This window comes from Periplaneta americana, chromosome 13, assembly GCF_040183065.1.
Source record: "Periplaneta americana isolate PAMFEO1 chromosome 13, P.americana_PAMFEO1_priV1, whole genome shotgun sequence".
NCBI lineage: Eukaryota > Metazoa > Arthropoda > Insecta > Blattodea > Blattidae > Periplaneta > Periplaneta americana.
Window position 1 is genome coordinate 56,156,963 of NC_091129.1, and position 19,895 is coordinate 56,176,857.

The 19,895-nt window shown below is 32.9% G+C and overlaps 1 protein-coding gene across 1 annotated transcript; it reads left to right on the forward strand.

The window, feature by feature from the left end:
- The first annotated feature begins 1,550 nt into the window (after window positions 1–1,550).
- Window positions 1,551–18,815, forward strand: LOC138711951 (leucine-rich repeat-containing protein 38-like). Its single transcript, XM_069843255.1, has 3 exons — window positions 1,551–1,795; window positions 2,802–2,915; window positions 14,415–18,815. The coding sequence occupies exons 2-3, from the start codon at window positions 2,908–2,910 to the stop codon at window positions 15,712–15,714; spliced, it is 1,308 nt and encodes a 435-aa protein (XP_069699356.1). The 5' UTR covers window positions 1,551–1,795; window positions 2,802–2,907; the 3' UTR covers window positions 15,715–18,815.
- Window positions 18,816–19,895: the final 1,080 nt, after the last annotated feature.

Here is a 19,895-nt window from a genome sequence, read left to right on the forward strand (position 1 = left end):
GTGCCCAAAATATAAATGCAGTCGTCTCTAGTGTACAGCAACATTATATAATTACCAGTAGAACAACGATTATGTAGGAATGCCTGGTGAGAGGGCATACTCAAATGGAATGCGACAGCGTCCATTCTACAATTGAAAGAAGAAAGAAAAACAGGGATCTGTACTCCCCAGCCAGTTACGTTCAAATGATAAAAGAAGCACGATGTGGTAAACAAGGGCACAACAAAGTGAAAAATTTGTCATGATTTTTTCAAGGATTGCTTTCAAAATCAGTACTACAAGTCAATACATCCAGGAAATGAAGTTGGTGAACCGTGTGTTACTGATATTTCTGCACTGAAGTATACTCCAAATGTTGGTATTTTATAAATGTTGAATTTTGACAACGATTCGAAATTACTTACTTCCTAGACGCCCAAATACAATCATCGGAAGTGAGAAACAACTTTATGCTGGACCTATTTCTATTTCTACACAAAAATGCTTCGATGTAATGTCTTTAAAGCCAGTTATTCCAAGAGACTATCATCCATTTTACGAAGGTCTTCATAAAGAGTTCAGTGGATAAAGGACAAAAAGTGTGTAATATTTACCATTGTGTTCATGTAGGCATACTGCATCACTTTATTTGAATCATATTAAGTTCCTCCAATTAAATCTGGGTTAAATTACGAGGTATTGAATTATTTATTTATTTCCTCTCCCTATGAGATCGATTTTCAGTAAAATGCAAAAACTCGCAACTTGATGTATCTTTTCAAATTTGTTTGTGTTAAAACCTCGTATCTCACAAAAGGCCCCATAATTTATATATAATTCGTAATTAATATGAATTATACACATTAAGCATTTTGTTTATTAACAGATATTAAACCATATTGGTGTTACAAAGATTGAATCAAAGTTGTGGATATTAGACAGTTTTTTTTTTCGTTTCCTGAAAACGTAGGTTTTTGAAATAAGAGGTTTTGCTATCTTAACAATTAGGCAACCTTAGTACTTGAGTGGCAGTGAAAACAGCCTCACCTCATTCAAATGACAACTTGCTTTTGTTTGTTTCTCAGATAAACCTGCGAGACTTTTACTAAGAAATATTACGAAATAGATTTTTCCGAGTATACTCGCTACCATTCTCTTTCCATTACAGCTTCATCCCTATTATATTAGCATTTCATCATCCCTAATTGTAGTTTAAAAGAGAATTGAAATGAGGAATTATAATTAAACAACATAGGACAAACCGAATGATATATTCCGTGGTCTCTCACTTTGGCCTCTTTCTATAAATTTCGTTATTATTTTAGTATATTATAGTCGCTTCCTTGAACATTCTTTCCGTTTTTCAAAGTCATAATCATCCTGGAACCTCGGTAAATCTTAATATCTTCTGTTCCCGAAGTCGCCAATGCCAATTAATAATCTAGATATCTAATCATAACGTCTTGCAAAATACTCTTGTCGTCCATCTTCTTATTGTTAGAACCGATTGGATCAACATGATAAACATCTCACTGATAAGATATTCCTTACGCTGTTCTGTTTTCACACGGTAAGCCTTTAGCTACAGTATAAGTCTGTGGTGATTGTAGACAAGTTGTGAAATATTCACATCAGAATTCAAGTGCTTTAAAAGAGTTGCAAGAAGTGAAAACATGAACTACGACAGGGAAAATTACAAATCTTTTGAAAAATTGCACAAATCAAGATATAAAATAACTATTCATAATCATTGCCTTCCACTAACTTGGAAAATCTAAGAAAAAGTGTACTTTTTTAATACGAGAGAAAACGGGAGGTGAGTCATGCTGCCGAACTTCATAGCGCCAAACACTCCTCACCATCATAATTATCATGCATTTTATAATTCAACTTTTTCTGCCTGCAGCAGATAAATTCAATTCTTACAGTGTTTTTTCATTGAGCCGAAAATACGTTTCCATTAAGTAAGCCACGACCTCTCTTTCAATATTTTTTTTGAGGAGGAATATTGTTTATTTTCTTTTAATTACAATTACAATTGCATATTACAAATTGTATAAATAAAATTGCAGCTGGATCACACCCGAAAAGCAAGATGCTTGATGTCGGGTGTGACCAATAATGAAAACTGGACAGAAGAGGAAAAAAATTAATAATAATAATAATAATAATAATAATAATAATAATAATAATAATAATCACAACTGTGATTAAACTGTTAACTGTAATTACACAAAAAAATTTGAAAAGAAGAAAAACAAACAAACATTATATATACATAAACATACTAAGTTAAGAATACGACATTGTAAAAGTGACAAAAAATAAAGTATAAGAATTTATATAATAATTATAATTTTAAAAACAGTTCAAGCACTTGTTTTTTAATAATGTATTGTTTAATAATTTTAGTTTAGAATTCCTCTTTATAAAACCATTACACAATCTTGGGCCGTAATAAGAACTGTGCCTTAGACCTGCTTCAGTTTTACATTTTGGTTCAATGGGGGGAGCGAAATATTGTATCTTTCTGTTTTGTGGCCATGATCGGATGATACAAATTTAGTTTGATATTTATGGTCGTAATTCAAAATAGTATAAATATAAATTTGGTTGATATTCAAAACATTACATTCTTTATTTGTAAGATGAGTTGGATGATTACTGATTACCAACTTAAATCGCTAATAATAATTAACACAATTGATAGTGAGTAAAGAAATGAACTCAAGGTCTCAGATTACACAAGACACGCTTCTCTGAGTTCATGATTTGAAGAATACTTTAAGCTTGACATTGACAAGAATATGATATTATTTCAGATTTTCTGTCCTAATAATATCAGCAAAGAAGATATTTTCTCAACCTTGAAATGAAACTTCTGGTCATAAGATATAAAGAACGCATCCTGGACTATTTTATTTCGATATGACAAGGTAAGCTATGGTGTGATGCTAATTATAAAAAACTAATCACAGTAGTTATACTGCACTCTCCGGGTAAAGATTTCTGTTAATATCATTGTTTAAATTATTTTATCCAAACGTTTGAAGATGTTACAGAATTTTAATTCATGGCTGAAATATTTCTGTAACTTCGACGTATATTTTAATGTACGTTTTGCTGTCAGCTTACGTAACTTTTTAAAATATGGCGCATGACGACATACGTCCTGCTGTCTAGGAGAAATTGCCACAACTGTGTAACATGTAATGGATGTGGGAGTGATCCTTCGAGAATAGAAAGAAAGGAGAGAGCATAAGCTTGAAACGGTGGAATCAAAAAGGTGTACTGGTATGGCCGTCCAATTACCCATAGTTCATCTCTTCCGGTGTGTTTATCAGCGGTTGTGTTCGCATTATTACGATTACAAAATGTTTCGTGTTGTGAATATTTCAAAAGTATAATCAAGTTCAGCAGGTGTTATTTTTTTTATAAATAAGGTAATATTCTGTTCGGCTCAACTGTAGAATATGTCCTTAGATATGTCCCCCTATGCTTTAACGTATGCAGGAGTGCCAACATCCTTCTCGATAAAAGAAAGAATGTGGAAATTAAATGTTCAGTCCATGTCACAACCGTAACACTTTTAATAAATATACAGTGAAATGTACATTGATATAATAACCTGCTAATACTCCTGTTACCTCCACATCCATTCTAAACCGTTTACGTATGACCGAAACCGATAGTAGCAATTTAATATTTGGCAATTGGCGGTATTTCGCGATGGATTATGGGAAAAAGTGTAGTTTGACGTCATAATCGATTTTAAGCATAATTTCCCGTATTAGTTCCATCTTTCTTTTTATCATTTCATAAGTATAGGTATCCTACAAGCAAAACTCAGCTCAGACTCCTCGAGCCGCGCATGCTATATCCCTCTTACCCCCCTGCAGTAGGTTCTTTGATAAGCGGCTACTGGTATAGCTATTATGGCTACGGTTGCGAACATGTGCAGTCAAAGAGTAGCTCTAGCAATAACCAATTAAGTGTATATAACATTACAAGATGTCAACATTGTCTATTTCTAAGTCACAATCGGTATCTATCTTCACTGGAACTGTCCTCATATTTAAATTTTAGATAATTAAATTAAATTAATATTTAATATAAAACGTTATGTGACTCCCTGACTCTGTAGCAATAATACGAGTTCGGTTCAGCACAAGAAGATAATACGTGCGCATGCGCATAGTGTCTATAGTGTGATACTGGGAAACGGAAACAAACGTCATCTGCGCGAGACAGTCACCCAGTGTTGCCAATTCAGCGGTTTTCCCGCTAGATCTAGCGTTTTTCAGTGTTAGTTTAGCGGGTAAAATTTATGAAATTTGTATTGCTGATATAGGGATTTAGTGGGTATTTTTAGCACTCGCAGCGGCAAAATAATATAATTTTACATTGACAGTAGCCTACAGCAATTTAGCGAATTCTGCACGGTTTCATAGCGGATTTTCAAGAATCGAGTTGGCAACACTGGTCACTACTCTGGTATCTGCTCGCTTAGTTTTGAGCCTAGAGGACGTGCAATTTGAGAATTGTATATTTTGTTGAAGAGGTGAGCGTGAAATATAATTATTCTGAATTCACTGTGATAGTGAACAGCTTCTAATTATTTATTGATTTACGGATGTTGATTCATTAATAAGTATTAGGCAGAAGCACAGAGAAAGATTGATTTTTGAGTGATGCAAACTTTGCGGCCGCCATTACGTGTAGGCTATATAGTATGAATTAAGGTGAAGGTGTTAGAATATTTTAGGCCTTGATGTTCGATATTAAACAGACCTCCAGCCGAAGATTTTGAAGCTTATGCTAATTTAAATAAAATTTCATCTGATTATTGGACTTTAAATGACTGAATAGTCGAAAGAAGTATCATTATGGAAGCTGCAATTGCTGCTCTATATTTAAACAATACTTATGTAAAAGAACAGCAGAATATACATTGGAAGACTCGTCGAATTTATATAAATATTTCAGTCATGAAATATAATTGAACAGGACCTTTAAAACCGGGATTAAAGTAAAGAATATAAACATTTAAATTGACATAAATCTTTATCCGGAGAGTGTTAATGATTATTGCACAAGTTATTGATGAGCTATAGTGATAAACATCCAAAACTTGCAAGTGAATGTATGTTATATGTATATGTGAAGGTTAATGCTTTGAATCATGCGCTGACGGCAAAGAGAAATATTTATACATTTGTAGGGTATAACGCAATTGGCAAATATTAAAAGTAAAGCAACTAATAACAGAAAAGAATAAAATGTCTAAATATTAATTACTAGCCGCACCCGTGCGCTCCGCTGCACCCGTTAGAAATAAATATAAAGTAATTACATAATTAAAATAGGACATTTGATCCAGGGAACATTCGTGTTTGATACAAGGATAAATCGTTTAATATGTTACTTAATTTAAATTGAATTCAAATAATTAAAATGCGATCATTTCGGTCCAGAGTCACTCATTTGGTGCAATGACATTCCTTTAACATGTTTCTTAATTGTTATTACATGCAACCATAGTTCAATGAATATTGACATCATTTAGATTTAATGTCTATACTTTATTTTACTTGTTACAGGTTTCCATTGAATTATGGTAATAACTTAATTTTAACCCTTCTTTTCTACGTATTCAGTAAATGGCGTTTGGCCCACTATGGTTCTGAACCCTTCAAATAACTTAAATTATATTATATAATATTACATATTATATTATATTATATTATATTATATTATATTATATTATATTATATTATATATTATATTATAATACATTACGTTATATTATATCAGAAGTTACTGTAATAACATTATAGCATTATGTCCATCTAGAGAAACTACACTTTCCAATGGTGAAATAATAATTAATTTACAAATTGGTTAATTTAGCTTCCGATATTACTTCATACAAACACAGAAACATTCTCTGTAGGCTATCTTTCATAGCTTTCGATTGTTGCTGTCCAAGGCCCCTTATAGACGAAGTCATTTGTTTTTTAATTCATTACACGGCCTTAGATGGCAGTTATTTTAATTTTAAAACTCATTTATCTCAATTAAATATCAGTCCTATCAAAATTTTTCAAGGTATAAAACTTATCACAAATTATTTTTAAAGAAACTTTTGTTATGTAACATTTTTCACAAAAATCAATAATAAGCGAGATATTTCGATTTATTTAATTCAGGCCTCCTTATAACCCCCCTTTTAAATAATGTATTTTAAATTCCATCTAGCCTAAAATCTAAGTTACAACGAACTTAATTTATATTCCAATTTTCATCGAAATCCTTTCAGCCATTATCGCGCGAAAAGGTAGCAAACATACAGACAGACAGACATACAAACAAAAATTTCAAAAAAGCGATTTTCGGTTTCAGGGTGGTTAATTATATATGTTAGGACCAATTATTTTTGGAAAATCGAAAATTACCAGAAAAATTTCGGCTACAGATTTATTATTAGTATAGATTATGCTGTTACATGCGAAATGTCTCTTTCAACTTGCGATGATTATGTTTTCCGTGATTTTCTGAGAAATTTGACTTTTTTGGACTAATTTAACTCTGCATTAGTGGTCTTGAGTGTGATTGAACATGTTACCAAATATTTAGACATCTGTATTTATGACCTGTAAAATACTTATCATAGAAAAGAGTACCAATTCACTAGTTTTCTATACATAATCATAATCATCGTCATCATCATCATCATCACTACCACCACCATCATCATCATCACCACCATTTGATTGAGTCTTCCGGTCTGCTCTGCGACGGGTTTGTACCTGGTGGCACGTGTTGGTTGCGCCAATTTCGACGGTTGCCCTCTTCTTGTTCTGCCGCGTCGCCGGCAGAGGAGAAGTCGATGGACGGATGCTGGAAGATCTTGTCCCCCGGTAGAGGAGATCTCTTCTCAGGGACCTTGTGGTTTTGTGGGCGTAGGATATAATGTGATGTTCGTCGTTCTCACGAAAAGAAACCAAGGAGTAAAGATCCACTAAGTGTATTTATTCGGCTCACTTCCCGTGCTTGAGTCCAAGCGACGGAATACTGGCTGTTGTCTTCCGTGTGATTTCGGCTTCTCGTCTAACGCCAGTTTAAAATCGCTGCTGTCACTTTTTGAGTAAATCACAAAACTAAAAAGTGCGAAATCTATACTTTATCATTTCGATCGGCTGGAAAACGGAGAATGATAAGATATACACGATCGGAACAAGTGCCGGAAATATTAATAATACTCACGCGATCGGCTCACAGGCCGTGGACTATATAAGTGAGTAAACACGCCACTGGCCGGCAGTCTTCTGACCAAACACACGATCGGCTCACTGGCCGGTAATATTCTGAGAAAATACACGCTCGGCTCACAGGCCGGTAATCGTCTCGGGGGGCACACGCTCGGCTCACGTCCTTTTAAATACTCACTAAGGTGACGCGCTCACCAGACGCTACTATTGTTTGCAAGATTCAAACAACGCTACCAGCGCGTTCCTAGACAGGAAAAACCCCTTTATGCTATGCTAAAGTTCAGTAACCTACCTCGCGTCTACTGGTTTTAAATGCGTTAGGCGCCTGTCAGACTGAGTGAATAAAGAGCCTATTACGCGCTTCGCTGATCCTCCTCGCGTAAGTTAAACATCTTACAGAAATATAGAAATATCTAAAATGAAACTATACTATAACTTATATAGGAGAAAAAAAATATCTTACTATCGCTGGACCACCCGACTACAGCTTCAGCTCGGCTCATAATGCATCGAAATCGTCTCTCCACAATCTTCTTCTTCGAACTACAACTCTCTTATTACTAGATCATAACTTGTTGAACTATTCTTGTTTGTTCTTAATACGTGTCCTTTCCAGTTAGTCTTCTTTCGTCATACTAGGGCTTAAGGCCTAAATAGTTTGTTTTAAATCGTTTAGTTTTTTTCTTATTGTGAGGTTATTGTATGTCGCACATTCTTCTATATATAGCTTCATATCTTAGAAATTTCATTTTGGCTCTTCTTATTTTTCCTCCATTATGCTGTATTTAGTGCCCTAGTTTTACATCCACTTGAGTGGGTGTTGCTTATAAAATTTTAATTTAGTTTCCTTTCTAAATTTCTTTTTAAGGATACAAATGATAGTTCGTACATGTACTTAAATTTATATAGTTTATTTAGTAGGTCGTCATCATGATTATAGATTTCAGATTATTTACTTTTTTCTATAATATCCTGAACTACCAATTTAAATAAGTTTATTCTTAAAGACCACTACTTTGGATTATTCACTGAATATTTCTAATTTAATACTTTAGTGCTATAGTATGTAACAATAATTGTGCAGGTCTTGCTAATTTTACTAAACTTATTTGATCTTTAAAACCCATTTCCCTGATTTCAAAAATTAGTTTTCAAATTTAATTTACCATTCTTGGATGGCTGTTTCTACATCATAAAAAACAGGTGACATGAGATAGATCCCGATCAGTGGTCACCTTTTTGGTAGTATTACAAGAATTGTGTAAATTTATGTTAGTGTCTATATATATATATACGTTCACACACATTATATATAACCTAAACAGTGTATTGCAGAATCACAATATCTATATTTAAAAAGTTCATATCTGTATCCTCATTCTGACTTCCTAACTTAACAAATATTTTGTTGTTATTCTTCTTTTTCTCTGCTTTAAGTTCATGTACCTGTAAGTATTCTGAGAGAAAAACTTATGCAGAGTATAACAAAACAATTCCTAATTTTCTGATGTGATAGAGGATATTTCTTAATTTTCTGATGTGATAGAGGATATGAAAAAACATTTTTTCTTAATAAAGTAGTGTCCGGATATGCTTCGTATAAAAGACAAGCTCATCATTCACATGTGGCTGCATTTATGTTTTAGCTTTTCTTGTTACCATGGAAATAATAATTGAAATTAGTTTGTTGTTGTATGTCACAAAATATCGTCTGTGAGATCTGTTCATTTAATTTCATGGTATTAAAATGCATCGGTATACAAATATCGAACTTGCAGACATACATAAGACATTTGGAGTAGCTCACGGCAATGCTAATTTGGCAAAGCGAAGCAACACCCTCAGCGCCATATTCCGGAGCTACTTGAATATTTCCCGTTTAGTAGTCGGAGAACCATGTTCCTTCAACACGACGGTGCACCCGCACATTTCGGCTTAAATTGTGGAATTTATTTAAAAATACATTTTTCGAATCGTTGGATAGGGAAAGAAAGTCCAGTTGCTTGGCCGGCACATTCCCCACACATGACTCCAGTTGATTTTTGTGTTTGGGGTCACATTAAATCAACTGTTTATGGAACACTCATCGACACAGCAAAAGAATTAGTTGCTAGAATTATTCTTGCTTTTGACGAATATAAAAAGCCTGTAGGTGCCAGAGAGAAAAACTCTAGAAAACAGGGCTTTCTTGTGCATACATTTTGCACATCTATGGGCGAAGCCACGTTCTAAATAACATTAAATGGAACTTAACCTCTTTTCTTTCTGGTTTCAACCAGAGACATAGACTCTATTTTGGAAAAACTAATTTTCAAAGATATTAGCACTTACAACCTTTTTATGTCTGGTCTTCACTTATCCATACCAAACGTTTAATATTACTACATCCTACTTGGAATAATGGAAACATATAAATCATCCAGTGGGACACCATCCACAAATTTGTAACCATGCGTTCTTATATGCCGATTTATATCATGTGTGTGGTTTGTTTAGTTTTGTTTCACTCTGTCATTCAATATGGAATAATAGGTTGGGGTGGAACTGCAAAGAGAATACTGACTGCACTAATGTTTCATCAAACACGTATCATCAAAATTTGATTGCATAAACTATATTTTGATTATCCGACGAAATTATTTTGATCTGAATTTCAAGTGGTAAAATTGATGAAAGATATAAATATACATTAGGGGAGAATTGGGTAGTATCGGACATCGGTAATATCGGACAGTGCGTTTCTTTCATCTACCACCAGATGGTAGTTCCTGAATGACATGGTTACGTTTCTGTATGCGACATCACAGAAACATAACCATGTCATTCAGGTACTTTCATTTGGTGGTAGATGAATGAAACTCACTGTCCGATACTACCCGATGTCCGATACTACCCAACTCTCCCCTACTAATATATTTAAAAAAAATCTAATGAAATTCAATACCGATGCAAATGAACATAATATAAGAAGGTATGTCCCAACTCTATCACTTAAATCTAAAAGTAATATAACTGCTAGTTTTAAGATATAGCCAGAATTATAGACAAGGTTTATACAATTCTACATTGAACAATTAACCTGAGCTAAATAACTGACATCTTCATAAGTTTAGTAAAGTAATTTGTTTTATTTAGTGAAGCTCGCAACTGCCGAGGTTATATCAGAGTCGCCGGTGTACTAGAATTTTGTCCCGTAGGAGTTCTTGTATATGCCAGTAAATCTGCTAACATGAACTTGTCGCATTTAAGCATACTTAAATGCCATTGACCTGGGCCGAGATCGAACCCGCAACCTCAGGCACAGAAGACCAGCACTATACTGACTGCGCCACTGAGAGCGACTTCATAAGTTTAGAAATAAAGTAAAATTCATTACTTGAATACGCTTTAATTTATTACTATAATTATTATTATTATTATTATTATTATTATTATTATTATTATTATTAGTAGTAGTAGTAGTAGTAGTAGTAGTAGTAGTAGTAGTAGTAGTAGTAGTAGTAGTAGTAATAGTAGTAGTAGTAGTAGTAGTAGTAGTATTTTCTAATATTTACTACCACCTAATTATTATTTTAACTGTATAGTACAGGTATAACCTCTGACTGAAGTTTTGGCTGATATGTACATCTATTATCAGGCAGTATATCTCACTTGACGATGTGTGTCAGAGGAAGAATAATTGTTGTATACATCTGAAATCTGTCTAGTGTAATATGTAGCTAGTCGGTGATGTAAGCAATGGAGGGGGGAAAGGAACTAGCCACCCTACCCCATTATCTCCTGGCTTAGTTGACCCATGAGTGATGCCTTATTGGTGTCACTTGTGAGATTCAAACCTCTCTTCGGACAGTTGACTAAGCAACATTAAGGCCCGATTGTATAAACCATTTAATCTTAGATCAGAGATTAAATTGATCCTTGTTTCAGCTGAACTTGGAATTTTGTGTTGTATAAAGTCTAATCTGAGATTAATTTATCTCAAACTAAAGTCAACTTTGACTGAAGAAATTTCTCCGATTAAGTTAGATGATCCAAGTTCAGTTATTTCTTTTCTGTTTGAAATATACGTGTGACAGATTGTGCAAATAAAATATCCATTATTATTAATATTAATAGATATGATCGGTACATTTATATATATTTCTTTCAATTTCTTGCCATAATACACAAACATTCTTATATTTTATAAGGCTCTATCGTGTTCAGCAGTATCAAATAACATAACCTATTATTATATTATGTTTATAACAACCATTAATTATTAATGGATATGATAGGTACATTCATAAATTTTCAATTAACTGTATTACTAAACGAAAATTGTCGTTTTATAAAGCCATTATTTACATTGCACAAAAAAACCAGTGTCTCCAACAGAGTGTACGGAAAGTCGCCAAAAAGTAGTTGTAAAGTCGCTAGATTTCTCATTATCAACAAAGAAAGATTAAATTTTGTCACTATGGGGTGCTAAAAAGGTCACTAAATCCCTATTTAAGCAATATAAAAGTTAAAAGAAATTGTTGTTGAAAAAGAGTTATAGTCGCTAGATTGGCAACACTGAACAAACCTGTCCGCGCATCACGTATTTCACCTGTTTATGCGATGTTGCCAAATCGTTTTCACGTGAACTTAGATTGCATTTGAACCAAGGTAATTTGATCGCAGAAAAGTTTTATACAATAGAAGAAGTGTCTGAACTCGGTTCACTTTTCGATCTTCGATCAAAGTTGATCTTTAGTCAGGGAGTTTTATACAATTGGGCCTAAATGTAATTAATTAAGTTATAACTTTTACGCCAGTAGACGGCACCCTAATACGAGCGTTTGCTCTTTCGGGCAACTTAGTTGTATCGTAAAATGTAAACTAAAAATTTGAATAGAATAAACTTTGAATTTTAACTTCAGGAGTACAGAAGTAAAAGATTAAGAATATATTATGTCTGAAACGTACATTTATTATAGTTTCCTCAATTTTTGTTTTTATTTTTCCGTTATACGAAGTATAAAGAGAAGTATTGATTTCAAGACTTACACAAAGACATGTTATTTTCAGCATTCCTCATAACGAACAGTATTGTATTTCAGCAGCTACGAGTAAATTCAGCCGGAAATGATACATACATAACAACAATTTTTACTACTCAAATGGGTTTTTATTAAGAAGAATGACATAAGGATTTACTCAAATTGTCTCTAATGATAATCTTGAATATCGTTCTCACATAAAATGAAATTTACTTGAAGAAGTGTAGATCATATGTCTCCAGAAACAACTGCGAGAGAATTTAATTATGGTAAACAACATTACAAGAAGTGTTTAGTTCAAATCAAAAGTTCTCATATTTTTCTCACAATACCATAATTGTGTGCTCAATATTCGAGAACCACTTATCAGAGGAAATGTAGAGATTTTCCACGAATTTAAGTATTTTCATAATTAAATTTATTGGATTTAGAAATTCGAAATATGGTCTTAATGAGAAGAATGGCCTTCATATTGAGGACTAAATTTTTAAGTCAGGAAGAACTTATTGTTAAGTTTAAACTCAGGCCACTCTCAACGTGAAACCACCCAAAGAGAAGCCAGTTTTGTTAATGTTGTCGTAAAAAGAAAGAAATTTATTGCTTTTATAGCCGATGATGGGTACTCTTTTTAAATAATAATAATAATAATAATAATAATAATAATAATAATAATAATAATAATAATAATAATAATAATTACTTACTAATTTACTTACTTTCTTATTTTTAAGGAACCCGGAGGTTCATTGCCGCCCTCACATAAGCCCGTCATTGGTTATTATCCTGAGAAAGTTTAATCCAGTCTCTATTATCATATCCCACCTCCCTCAAATCCATTTTTATATTATCTTCCCATCTACGTCCCGGCCTCCCCAAAGGTCTTTTTCCCTCCTGCCTCCCAATTAACACTCTATATGCATTTCTGGATTCGCCCATACGTGCTACATGCCCTGCCCATCTCAAACGTCTGGATTTAATGTTTCTAATTATGTCAGGTGAAGAATACAATGCGTGCAGTTCTGTGTTGTGTAATGTTCTCCATTCTGCTGTAACTTCATCCCTCTTAGCCCCAAATATTTTCCTAAGCACCTTATTATCAAAAACCCTTAATCTCTTTTCCTCTCTCAAAGTGAGAGTCCAAGTTTCACAACCATAAAGAACCAGTAATATAACTGTTTTATAAATATTCTAACTCAGATTTTTTGACAGCAGACTGGATGATAAAAACTTCTGAACCGAATAATAACAGGCATTTCCCATATATTTTATTCTGTGTTTAATTTCCTCCCGAGTATTATTTATATTTGTTACTGTTGCTCCTACATATTTGAATTTTTCAACCTCTTAAAAGGATAAATTTCCAATTTGTATATGTCCATTTCGTACAATATTCTCGTCATGAGACATAATCACATACTTTGTCTTTTCGGAATTTACTTCTAAAGCTGTTACTTTCTTCAAGTAAAATTCCCGTATTTTTCTTAATCGTTTGTGGATTTTCTCCTAACATATTCACGTCATCCGCATACACAAGCAGCTGATGTAACCCGTTCAATTCCAAACCCTCTCTGTTATCCTGGACTTTCCTAACGGCATACTCTAGAGAAAAGTTAAAAAGTAAAGGTGATAGTTCATCTCCTTGCTTTAGCCCACAGTGAATTGGAAACGCATTTGATAGAAACTGGCCTATACAGACTCTGCTGTACGTTTCACTGAGACACATTAATCGAACTAGTTTCTTGGGAATACCAAATTCAATAAGAATATCATATAAAACGTCTCTCTTAATCTTATTCCTTTGCTGTGGTCTTGCCAGAGAATCAGTCCCAGTCCGTGGCTTATTTTGAGGTTTCGTAACAAGCTGTTTTTTTATGGTGATAGGTTGTTAGCCCTTCGCCCAACCCCCAAACTGGAGGACCACCCCTCATCGGCTGTCCGCGACTGCTTATTCAATATATTTAGAGCTACCATCCATATTTGGCTACGTTTGATTGTCTTATAGATTGGTCTACAGTTAATACTTCATTAATTGGTTAACTATTTATCTGTCAATAAATCTTCGTTAATCATGCTGTGTATTAAAATCTATTACAATTCTTTTATGTGTACTAATTTACTTTTTCTGTCCTTATATTTTCAGAAAGAAAATGACAGTGAACCAAATGTTGACAATGGCATACATCTTGGTATTCCAACTTCTATACATCACGGGTGAGCAGGACCTTTGTCCTTCACTGTGTTCATGCAACGCCAAAGAAGCCGAACTCCCTGCTCTCGAGGTAGACTGCCGCCATCAAGATTTGACCCAAATTCCCACATCGGCATCTACGAGTCTGGTGGTTTCTTTGGATTTGTCATACAACAGCTTTAATAAACTGGAGTCTCACTCCATCAAGTATTACTTCAACGTGCATACACTGCTTCTCAAAAACGCCAGAATACGTAAAATCGACCTCACCGCATTCCAGCAATTGGGGCGTCTGACGACAATTGACTTGTCCAATAACTTTCTAGCATATATTTTCTCCGACATGTTCGCAGAGAATCCCAATCTAAAATCAGTGTCACTTCGTAACAATCCTCTATCCATGATGCCAGATAACATCCCCATACTGATATCAGCTTCTTTGGTGCACCTCGATCTCGGCTCCTGTAAAATATCCAATATTTCTCCTCAAACATTTTCCAAACTCCCTCAGCTCCGGAACCTAGATTTGAGCAAAACCCGATTGCACACTACAACAAACGACACACTGATGTCACTATCACATGTAACACAAGTCCGGTTCAGTGGAAATAAGTGGATTTGTGGCAACCAGTTTAACATTTTCCTCTGCTGGCTGCGACAGAGATCAGCCGGTCAACTGCAGTGCTACACAAAGAGTCGTGATGTACGAAGTTACAACCTGGCGGAGCTTGAAATATCTTGCAGTGACACTTCCTCTACTCGACTGGTCTCTAGTACTACTCCTGAAACAGAAATTGTTCACAACTTGCTCGAAATTAGTATGAAGACAGTAGACAATACAGAACAATCATTCTCTGAGACGACACCAAATGAGGACACCACAGATGACAATCAAATTTCCTCTGCTGAGTCAACTACTGATACAGCTGGCAAAACTTATCCATCAGAAACTATTGTCAAGGGCCCGGTGAAACTAAGACCCACGATTACTAGCAGTGTAACGAAAACATTGCAACTCCCTTCCTCTAAAACATTCACAATTGACTCAGAAGATGCTAATGCTACCCCTACTCCTACTACGAAAGACAGTAATGACAAGATAATAAAAGTAAATACAGCACTTTTGACAATTTGTTGCGCGCTCTTACTAATTCTAACGGTCATTGTCAGTATAGTCTCTGGTTTTATACTGGCACGGTACGTCAATAATTATAAAAGATTACGAACAACAGAAGAAAATTCTAATGCTTGAAAAGTGTAAATATTCGCTTGTTAACATTTATCTCACTGTATCAATTATTGTTTGTTAATTTGAATTAAAAGTATAATTAGTAAGGTGATGCACAGAAAGTTAATATATTTCACACTAAATTTTACGGTAATTAATATGCAATATAACTCTTCGGTCTAGTTAGGCTTCTAGCTGATATCAATATGGTGACTGTTAGCTTATCAATCGATCAAGAAAAGAGACAAAAAACCGATTTAATTGCATGTGATTGTATGACCAAATGTATTAAATGTATGAGATATAGCTATAGTAATAAACACTGTTCGAAAAATATTATTTGTTTACATTAAATTCACTTTATATATATTATCTTCAATTTTCTGAAATATTCATATATTTTCACATCTTATTCTCCTAAAGACAAAAAATTGGAATGTATTTCAAGAATAAGAGATTTAGGTACAGAATTTGACAATATTATTTAAACTTCAAAGATCACATTATAACAGTTATTGGTAAGTCTGCTTATAAATCACTGGGAATTGTAATTGGAAATTCTAAATTCTTCAAGCAACTTCTTTTTGTATTTTATAACCACTTAGAAGCAAGTTGGAATATATTACATTAATTTGGAATCCTCGTTGAAAGAACAACGTTAATTCAATTGACTGCTGCAAAATGAATTCCTTAGGTTCCTATATTATAAAACATTCAAAATAACTTGTTTTTCCAATTTCCAACTAGATTATTAAGATTTTTTGCATACGCTCAATGACAGAACAATCACAAACTCGTATTTCTAAGACAACTATTAACAAATAATAATATTGATTCACTGAAATACTGAAATGATTTCATTATATCCCTCCAGTTAGATCTAGAAGAAATTTACTATTTAATACCCCAAAATCGAGAAACCCATATAAATACAGCATTATCAGTGCGCCTCTTTCCAACTACCGAAATCAAGTTAATATATATTACAAATAATAAAATTTAAAGGACGACACTCCACCAAGTTTTGACGGAATTATATCTAAAACATTAAAAACTATAATACAACCAATCGCTAAACCAATTTTTCATATATTTAATCTGTGCTTATTAAAATGAGTATTTTCTAAGAAATTCAAACAAGCTACTGCTATACCAATATTTAAAGGCGGAGATAGGAAAAATTTAAATATAATTATAGACGAATATCTCCTATGCCCATTACTTCCAAAATGTTATAAAAGCGTATCAAGAAGAGATTAATAAATTATTTAGAAACGTATGACCTATTATCATCAAAATATTTCGGTTTTCGTAATAATTTCAGTACCGACGATGCTACATCCAATGTCACTTCTAGAATTATTTTACTTCTAATATATATCACCAACTTACTGATGCTTGATTTATCACAAAATAACGGCAATATGTATTCTTACACAGATGATACCATAGCTATTTTTTTTATGGAACATGGAATGAAACATATCACAAAACAAACGATGATATGCATCTAATATAAAATGAATAAATTGAAACTTACTTTCTTTAAACATTTCTAAAACAATGGTTGTGCCCTTTCCAATACCATCACACAATACCATACATTTTGACTACAATATCATAATATTAAAATTCACAATCCCAATTTGTACACTTTCTCTAAATTGTAACTGTCCAGGTTTAATCAATTCTAGTAAAGTTAAATATCAAGGAATAATAATTGGCAGCACCTTAGATGGAACACACATATCGCATTTTTATGTAATAAATTACGCAAAATTATATATAGATTTGTTATCCTACGTTCTTACCTCCCTATTAATGTTTTAAGATGTATTTATTTATTTATTTATTTATGATGCAAAATGTTTTACGTTATGGTATTGCCGGCTAGGATATATATTTCTAAATCCATAAAGAAAAAAAAGAAGCCACTGGAATTACTGCAAAAGAGAATTATCAAAATTTGTCTAAAAAGTATACTGACTATCTCACTAAACTTCTTTATTGGAATTTTAACGTTTTCTAATTGGATCAGTTACATAAATATACATTACTAACTTTCTTTCATAAGAACAAGAAACATTTCAAAGCATATTGGCATAATTATAATACGAAAGAGAACGTATTATTTCAGTTCACATAGTCCTAAATTTTAGCGGCTGCGGGTACGAAACATAGCTTCAACTATTGCTTAAAACTATATACCTAACAAATTCATTTCTCAGTACCCTGATTTATAAAATATAAGTACGATGAAATATAAATTTAAAATTAAAGAACTTATTAAGAAAACTCAACATAGGATTAGATAATTTATTGCTAAATATATATATATATATATATATATATTTTTTTTTTTTTTTTTTTTTTTTGCTTATGAGTATTAGTTATAATTGTTTCAATTGTAATTACCTATTTTACCGTACAGGTTATTGTTTACAATCTATGCTATTATTAGTTAAATTTATTGCCTATTTTTTCGTCTTTCTTATGCTTAGGTCCTATGTACAGTGCAGTTTTGAACCCCCAAACATGAACGTTGCTTCATTAGGCTAATGATTTTTATATTAATATTTAACATGTTCATTATTGTTTAATGTACAATATATAATAGTTTTAATGGATTTTAAATGTCTTTAATTTGTATTTTTGTAATAAATGATATTGATTGTTAAAAATATGAACTCACTATTTAATTAATATGTTAAACAATTTCAGTTCACTGAGTGAGGAAATTGATTTACTTCCGACACAGAAAATTAATTCAGAAGTGAATTTTAAAAAGAATTATCTATGTCATTCATGCCATAGGACATAAGTTTTAATTTTGCTGGAATAAATCAATTTTCTCTTTGATTTGATCCTACAATTTATTATCGAATTATTGCATTTCAATCTCTTCGCCAATACTGATTCATTACAAATCAGATCTCTTTTTCATGTTTTAATTTCCTTTCAATTCTATTGTTAATTAGTATTTCCATTTTATAACTGCCACCCACGTAAATCATTATCAAAAATTACAAGTCAGATTGTTCATTTATATTTATGTGAAAAATGTGCTATGATTGGCTAGCCTATGTATTTTCGTATAGATCACAATAAATAAGTAAATAGCTGTCTTTTTTATTTTGTTCATTTAAAACGCCTGTTTATCTTACTCTTCGTCGTCGTCGTCACCAAACTTCAAGGATTGGGATTGGGATTTTTGGACCTTTCTGCCCTCGCTCTTGTAGGAATTCTGAATCAACGTAAGACATCCGTAAGTAAAGCAAATTACACGTGATGTGGTCAGTATGCCGCTACAAACGATATAGAAAAAGTAAATGATAAATAATACAACAACTTCTTATGAAAAGAAGTTAAATATTCATCACATTCCTGAAATTAAATCTGAGTCAATAACTGTACCCGAGACATTTTTAGTCTGTTATTTAATGATTAACTACTAGGTTATTTTGCGTCCTAGTAGTAGTGATAATAGTAGGCTTAATAGTAGTGATAATAGTAGGATTAGTAGTGGTGATAATAGTAGGCCTATAGTAGTGATAATAGTAGGCCTAGTTGTAGTGATAATAGCAGGCCTAGTTGTAGTGATAATAGCAGGCCAATAGTAGTGATAATAGTTGGCCTTGTAGTAGTGATAAATAACAGTAAGCCTAGTAGTAATAACAGTAGGCCTAATAGTAGTTGTAATATTAAGTCTAGTAGTAATTAGTAGTAACCTAGTACGTAGTAGTAGTAATAAATTGATTGCCATCAACTACATATTCATAAATTTGTTTGCATTTATTACAAACAAAAACCAAAAGTACTTTACAAAACGAATGTTACATGATCAATTCACTGATTATGAAACATAACAGTCTTATACAAATGCTGTCTAAGGAACTTTTGGTGCACTTTGCTTTTATAATCCACTGTAATATTATGACACACAACCCTTACATACATTGTTGAAATCAACCGTTTAAATTACTTTAAATCTTATTGAATGGTTTTCTGGAAGAAACTTTATTCAGGAAATGACGTAACAATTCTGTAAACACATTCATGTGAGAAACTGCATTTAGAACATTCTTCCAAACGTTGAGAGATGGATATTTTTCTGGGCATCCTTCAATAGTAGACTATGTTCGAACAATTAATTACGGCGCAGTATTTCAACATTTTCTTGATTTTTTTACTTGGTTATTTAACAA